Source organism: Pistacia vera, unplaced genomic scaffold (assembly GCF_008641045.1).
Source record: "Pistacia vera cultivar Batoury unplaced genomic scaffold, PisVer_v2 Contig383, whole genome shotgun sequence".
NCBI classification, from domain to species: Eukaryota; Viridiplantae; Streptophyta; class Magnoliopsida; order Sapindales; family Anacardiaceae; genus Pistacia; species Pistacia vera.
The window spans coordinates 39,261-46,977 of record NW_022196205.1 but is presented as its reverse complement, the minus strand read 5'-3'; the positions used below and the strand labels follow the sequence as shown (position 1 = coordinate 46,977).

The following is a 7,717-nucleotide window of genomic DNA, read 5'->3' as shown; positions in this document are numbered from 1 at the left end:
CTTGAAATATACTATACCCATACCCATGCAAATGATTGAGTTTATAAACCAACATATAGGTAAGTATATTAAATTTATATATATTAAGTCTATAACTTTGTTAAAAAAAAAAAAAAAAAAGAAGAATATTTATGACTCATATATAGTATCAAACCTACCACATTTTTTTTATTTTTTTTTCCATTTTCTATATATTCTCTATTTATTTGTTATGTTATTACGAACCAGCTTGTTTTCATTTTAACGGGTTTTGTTCATGAGTAATGCTACAGTTACCGACGGGTGTGCACCGAATTTGTACACCGAATGACGTGGCAAAATCCTGACCGTTGATTCATTATCCGTTAATATTAATCAACGGTCAGGATTTTATCACGTCATTCGGTACACACTTTTCGGTGACTCTATCATTTTCCTTTGTTCATATATCCCTTTTACGTTCGAACGACATCTTCCCACCTGAAATTTACCTTAACAACATTTATTACATAAAAAAGTTTGAAAACGACAATTACCCACCAACCATTAAGATCAGTTAAGATCTATTAATTAACATAGTATAATCATTGTAAAGACGAAAATACTCTCTGCTATTTGAACACTATCCTTCTCTGTTGCGGTCGCCACCACCACCTCAAACAAACTCCCTCTCTTCCCTCCTAAAGTTGTCTCCTTCCTCTCTCACCCCCTTAAACATATGATAATCCTACCCACTTCATCTCAACATCTTCCTCCTTAATTGATTCTAACAAATATATTACATTCAATTAACTATCTCTAGCTAGTTTGACGGTTAATTTCAGGGTTTCGAAGACTAGTTGAGGTACGCGTAAATTAGCTTGGACACATTTGGGATATCTATAATAGCTTATTTGATTCAAGATTTCAAAAATAATTTTCACGATTCAAGTTTCTGAATTGTATCTTAATAATTTTAATATATATTTGATATAATAATTAAAAATTGAAAACGACTTTTGTTCGTTTTCATATTTTACACTTGTTTTTAGGATTATATTCGAAGGTGTTTTTGAAGAACAGAAATCTTCCTTCAATTCATATTTGTCTCTATCCTCTTCTTCTTTCTTGGACTCTATATAAACCTCTTAACCCTCCATCACTCTCTTTCACATTGATCATATTCTTTTGATCTCCATATTTAACTATATTTATATATAGCTAGCTTTTGTATTGTTTCTAGTTTTCATTTCTTCATTGCAACAAGCGCTATTACATTTGTACATGGAGACTGTTGCCGTTTTCGTCTACATTTTCCTATTTCTTTCAACTCTTCTCTCGTGTTATCCCTTCGTCCGGAAGAGAAGAAGAGAAGCTAAACGAGTTTCTAAGCTTCCTCCAGGCTCAATGGGATGGCCTTACGTCGGGGAAACTCTCCAAATGTACTCTCAGGACCCGAATGTCTTCTTCGCCGCAAAGGAAAAAAGGTTCTTCATAATCATAATCATAATTCAAGCTGAACAACATATATATCTATCTATTTGTTTTTGATGTTCTCCTTTTTCTGCATGTATTTACGCCTGTTGTTATTTTTGTGGGGGGCGTTTCAGATACGGAGAGATTTTCAAATCGCGCATACTCGGTTACCCTAGTGTTATGTTGGCGAGTCCTGAAGCCGCAAAATTTGTGCTTGTCACTCATGCTCATTTGTTCAAGCCGACGTATCCCAGAGGCAAAGAGAAAATGATCGGCCCTTCAGCTCTTTTCTTTCACCAGGGACACTACCATACTCATCTCAGGAAGCTTGTTAAAATTTCATTAGCCCCGCAAACGATTAAGAAACTGATTCCTGATATTGAAGCCATCGCCATTTCTAGCTTGGAGTCATGGGTGGCTAATAATGGACAAGTCATCAACACTTATAACGAGATGAAGAAGGTACAGATTAAGTAAAAATTGTATACATGTTTCTAATGTGAATCTCGTGTTGCTTAATTATTGAAAGCTTGTTTTGGCTTATCTAGTTGAAATAATTTAATATATTACTTGGTGGGGTTGCTCAGAAATTTGTTTTTTTTATTGATAATTTTCTTAGTGAGTTCAGTGTTATATGGATATGGGTCCTCCACCTTTTTGTTTGGATCACTGGTTTGGTAACGTGTGGGTTTGGTTGAAACTCTGCAGTTCTCTTTTGACGTTGGCATTCTCTCCATCTTTGGTCATTTGGATGGCAGCCATAGAGAGAAGCTGAAGAAAAACTATCTTACAGTGAACAAAGGCTACAATTCTTTTCCCACAAACATTCCAGGAACTGCATATCACAAAGCTCTCTTGGTAATTTTTTAAGAAATTCATCAACTTTTTGTTTTATATGCACGTTTAATTGACATATATGATTAATTTTTGATGAAATATTGTCTAATTGAAGGCAAGGAAAAGACTGAGTAAGATTGTGAGTGAGATAATCTGTCAGAGGAAGGAGAAGAGAATTGTGGAGAAGGATCTGTTGGGTTATCTTTTGAACTTCAAAGATGAAAAGGGGCAAGTTTTAACAGAGGATCAAATTGCTGATAACATAATTGGAGTACTATTTGCAGCTCAGGACACTACAGCTAGTGTTTTAACATGGATTCTGAAGTACCTTCAGGATAACCAAAAACTTCTAGAAGCTGTAAAGGTAATTAAGATATATAAGAATCCATTGAACAATCAGGAGAAAAAATATACACCAGAATTTTATTGTTAAATGGCTGATTTTTACAGGCAGAGCAAAAGGTAATATACGAATCATATACTGCAGGAGGAAAGAGATCCTTAACATGGGCAGATACCAAGAATATGCCACTCACATATAGAGTAAGTAGGTCCAACTTCAACTTCAATATTATGTTTTGTCACAACTTGATGACAAGAAAGATTAATGGTGGCTAAACTGTGTATATTTTTGAACTTTCAGTTGATCTTGGAGAGTCTGAGGATGGCAAGCATCATATCTTTTACATTCAGGGAAGCAGTAGTTGATGTAGAATACAAAGGTTAGAAGATTCTCTGTTTTTTTTTTTTGACCTTTTTGATCAAGAGGTTTCTGTTCTAAAAACTCTGTTTCTTAAATCTACAGGGTACCTCATCCCAAAGGGTTGGAAAGTGATGCCATTGTTCAGGAACATCCATCACAATCCAGAATTCTTCTCTGACCCTCAAAAATTTGACCCATCTAGATTTGAGGTAAAGGTGCTTGAATGTTTGATGGTTATGGTTCTTGCCTTCTTGGCAAGCGAGCATGAGCAATATTGGTGGTTAAAGTTACAAACTTTTGTGATTGTGGGCGATTTGCAGGTAGCCCCAAAGCCCAATACCTTCATGCCTTTCGGCAATGGCGTGCACACCTGCCCTGGCAATGAACTTGCCAAGCTGCAGATACTCATTTTAATCCACCATCTACTCACCAACTTCAGGTAATGTCACTGAAATGGTGATTCAATCAATTAATTACACCAAAAAAATTGGAGCCCCCAATAGATTTTGACATGGCTGTTCTCTTTCTGTTGCAGATGGGAAGTGGTGGGTTCTCAAAGTGGGATTCAGTATGGCCCATTCCCAGTTCCTCAACAAGGACTCCCAGCCAGATTTTGGAAAGAATCAAAATCTTCAACCTCAACCAAACCAGACTAATTTCTAGTCTCTTACAAATAATTTTCTATTGCCTAACCAAAGACCTTCTATTGTAATTGTAGCTTTAATTTCTAAGTAAGTTAACTAGTATTGTAATAAGCATTAAGCAAGAGGATTATTGGGAAATTTTCATTTTCCCAGATGACAATGAATAGCATAACAGGGGGTGGTGCCCTTGATTGGAGGGCAAATAAACCAGAATCGAGCCTACTTGAAGCCATTGTCAGGTTGCCAGTGGGCGGTGGCCCCATGAACTGATTTTTCTCAAATGAAGGGTATTTCCAGAGGAGGGTGACCTATAAATTAAGGGCAATTGTCAGCAGTAGACTACCCCACCTGCTACATACCTAAAAGTAACTCAAACTTTAAGGCTATGTAAATTTTTTGTCTCAACTATTCCAACAAACAGGCCCTGCAGTTGCAGAGAATGCTTAAAGTGGTGACATTGAAAATCTGATATTTTTATTATCTAGATAACTCTACTGGCTTTTTTGTGGCCTCGTGGTAGGCAAGGAATTCTACAGCAATGACCACAATAATTCAGGCAAGGATCTTGAAGCTTCCAGCACTAATCTGACTGAATGGCAAAAGTTTTGAGACACCAAAAACTTTCCTGTTTGTGTTTAATCCTGGTCATTTTCACTTACTTAAAATAGTAACTCTACTCCAACTTACCATCTTTTACATAGTGGAATTCTTGATAGTTATCACTTATTGCTATAGTTTATCAGTATCCAATCTCTATGATGGGTGGTTTTGAAAAAAAAAAAAAAAAAAAAAACTGTCTTTTACGTGAATAAATTTATTTAGACGGTCTCATTACATCGACATGATGATTTAGCGAGGTTATCTAGTAGAAAATTTTCTCATTTAGTCATTGTTAGGTGGCCGAGTGGTTGGACAATAACTTGTGAGTGTATTATTCAAGAGGTTTTGAATTCGAGTCACTTCAATTGTTAATAGGGATGGTTAATGGAAGATATACTCGGTCATTAATTTCATGACCTAAAAGATGAGTTTGAGTCACTTTGGTTGTTAATAAGGATGACCACTGGAGGGTATACCTGGTCGTTAACTCCAAGGCTCGGGAGATTAGTCGAGATGTGCGCAAACTGACTGGAACACCCTTGATCACCAAAAGAAAAAAAAAAAATTCTCATTTAAAAGATAGTACTGAGTTTTCAGTAAGTTTTAATATGACTCTTATGAATTTTAGGGTACAAATTAACAATGACAAATGTTTACACCAAAGGAAATATTGTTTCTGCAGACTTTAGAAGGTGATTGATCTCTCTTTATTTTGAAAAATTCTATGAAAAAAAAAAAAAAAAAAAAAAAAAAAGGGACAAACGTAATGTAAGGCACATAATATTGGCGAACAAAGTGATGGAAGTTTAAGTGGGCTTATATTAGTGTCTCCGAGAATTTCAATTTGGGCCGAAATGAAAAACTACAGAGAAAGTGGAGGGTGTGTTGAAGCTCTGTTATATATTCTATGGTACGATTCGATACGGGTCACTAATAATATGTATCAGAGAGTATATCTTAAACTTTTCAATACGTTAATGTGTATTCTACGATACGATATGTATCCGTTTGTATCCTTAAAAATATTGATACAAATCGATACGATTTTATTAATTTGGGCTAAAGGTCCAAAAAAAGTTTCAGGTCAAATCCGGGCCACCCAACCCGGTTCACTAAAACTTGCCCAAATTTACTAATTTTGCATAGAAAAAGTGAAAATAAAGATGTGTTGCTCATTTTGCATGATAATAATAACACAAGTGGAGTTATAGATATTGACATTGATCTTGGAAATGATTTGAATGTTTGAGAGGAAATGATATAGATTCTTAATTTTGATTATGTAATACCATAATTTAAAATCAATAATAGCATAAAATTTGTTAATTAATCATAGGGATGATATTTATTTTTAGAATTTTTTTTTATTTTTTTTATTTTTTTTTAAAAAGCGTATCCTGCTCTACGATACGATATGTGAAACATAATTCAAAAAATTAGGTTTTTGATACACGATTTAACAACCATGATTAATAGTGGCTTTCCAAGTATCAATGGCTTCCCAAGTATCAAACTCGATCAGATCAGATCAGATAAAATTATATATTAACACTTTTCTAACCAACTCTGTTACCTCTAATCAGTGGCGGATTTACTTAATGACGAGTGGAGACCACGGCCCCCACTCAAACTTTAAAAAACTTCAGATTGTATAAATATTTATATTTAGTTGCATTTTATCCCCTATAAGACTTTGACATTTTGCCCCCACAAATTTTTTTTGTTTATTTTTTGCCCCCATCGAGTAAAATTCCTGGATCCGCCACTGCCTCTAATTTACTAAAATAAAAGAAGACGATCCGTTTAAAACTAGACCACATGCACTTTGACAACTCCAACAGAATTACCTACTCCTTCAACATCATCATCTTGTGGGATTGGCCCAACACTTGTGGCTCCGTTGGGTTTACTTTTTTACATTTTTGAGAAATTTAAAAAAAAAAGTTAAATTGACCGGATATTATGATGTAAGATTTAAAAATTAATAAAAATACCCCCTATATTTGTTTATTTACTAAACACCCCTATAATAAAATATTAAAAGTTAACAAAAACACCCCCAATCCACCCATTAAATATGGACAGCCGGCCACCACCGCCGCAGGGTGACCGGAGTGTTTTTGCAATTTCTAAAAAAAATATTTGGGGGTGTTTAATTAAATTAACAAATTTAGGAGGTTTAAAAGAAATTGAAAAATATAGAATAATATTTTGGGAATAATGACATTTTACTGTTCAACTTTTTTGGGAATACTAATAATAGTTTTCCCAAAAGCAAAACAAACGAAGCCTTTATTATTATTTTTTTCCTTGTGATAGGTATGCAGGACTAGTTTATGCGTACCTTAATTAATTTACTAAAATAAAAGAAGACGATCCGTTTCAGTGAACTATATCTGAAAACTAGACCATATGCACTTTGACAACTCCAACATAATAACCTACTCCTTTCAACATCATCGTCTTGTGGGATTGGGATTGGCCAACACTTTTTTTTTTTTCCTGGTGACCGGTATGCTAGACTAGTTTACGTGTACCTCAATTAATTCTCGGAGTCCATTTAACACCCTTCAACACCATCATCTTTTGGAATTGGCCTAACACTTGTAACTTTTTTTTTTTTTTTTTGTGACCAGGGTATCCAAGTCTATTTACGCGTATCTCAATTAATGCCTAGAGTCTATTGAACACCCTATAATCTTGTGGGATTGGCCCAACACTTATTTTATTATTATTATTATTATTATTTTTTGTATTGAGATGTATGGACTAACTTACATGCACCTCAACTAATCTTCGGAATCCATTAAATACCCTACAATCTAATAAGTCAGATAAGTTACAAATGTAGTAGATGACCATACGAGACTTCTCGGTAATCTAAGGTCTTGTCATCCAACCACAAATGAAATTACCTAACACTTGTAATTGCCTCAACCTTCCTCTTCCGTGAAGCAAAAGCTTCATTATCCATCAAACTACTACTATCATTCCATTTTGTGGGTGTTCATCGATAACTCCTCTGGTTCATTAGGGCCCAAATAATTAAATAAATAATATTTATTGCATTAATTTCTTAGACTTTGGTCAATTTAATTAATTTCTCTTCATAGTATCGTCCTTATGTTTCCTTAAGCATGAATTAATTATAAACTAGGAGGAAATTGACAGTAATCAAGTTCAGTCACGTCCCATTCCCATGTGTCACGTTACGGAGGGGGCCCACCATTTTTAAGGCGCTAACCCTCTCATGCATTATTATAATGATATAAATAATGATTTTTATTTACTTTTTTCAGTTTCATTTCTTTGTTAAAAAATGAAATTCAAGCGCATACACACAGCTCAGCCCAACTAAGATCGATCTCAACCTTCACCACGCAGAGCTTCAAAGCTTCCTCATTTTAATTCATACTGAAATTCAATTTCTTTTTTTCTTTTTCTTTTCTTGTTGTCGAAGTTTTAGGTCGGAATCAGAACGAAGTCATTTCAATTTTGG

General features: G+C 34.6%; 1 protein-coding gene across 3 annotated transcripts; it reads left to right on the top strand.

Moving 5' to 3' along the window:
• The first annotated feature begins 1,121 nt into the window (after window positions 1-1,121).
• Window positions 1,122-3,703, top strand: LOC116140873 (abscisic acid 8'-hydroxylase 4-like). 3 transcript variants are annotated; one of them, XM_031426449.1, is made up of 9 exons: window positions 1,122-1,445; window positions 1,569-1,896; window positions 2,143-2,292; window positions 2,387-2,635; window positions 2,722-2,733; window positions 2,915-2,993; window positions 3,077-3,183; window positions 3,295-3,413; window positions 3,510-3,703. In XM_031426449.1, exons 1-9 carry the CDS (start codon window positions 1,243-1,245, stop codon window positions 3,628-3,630), a joined length of 1,368 nt encoding a protein of 455 aa, XP_031282309.1. In that variant the 5' UTR covers window positions 1,122-1,242; the 3' UTR covers window positions 3,631-3,703. The 3 variants fall into 3 exon arrangements, with proteins under 3 accessions (XP_031282309.1, XP_031282308.1, XP_031282310.1); XM_031426448.1 differs by having other exon boundaries at window positions 2,722-2,814; window positions 3,510-3,702; XM_031426450.1 differs by lacking the exon at window positions 2,722-2,733.
• The last annotated feature ends 4,014 nt before the right edge of the window (window positions 3,704-7,717 follow it).

Coding starts and splice junctions, on each gene's coding strand:
- LOC116140873 (XM_031426448.1), top strand. CDS start 1,243: ATGGAGACTGTTGCCGTTTTCGTCTACATTTTCCTATTTCTTTCAACT. Junction 2,815..2,914: donor ATATGCCACTCACATATAGA/GTAAGTAGGTCC, acceptor TTGAACTTTCAG/TTGATCTTGGAGAGTCTGAG. Junction 3,184..3,294: donor TTGACCCATCTAGATTTGAG/GTAAAGGTGCTT, acceptor GGCGATTTGCAG/GTAGCCCCAAAGCCCAATAC.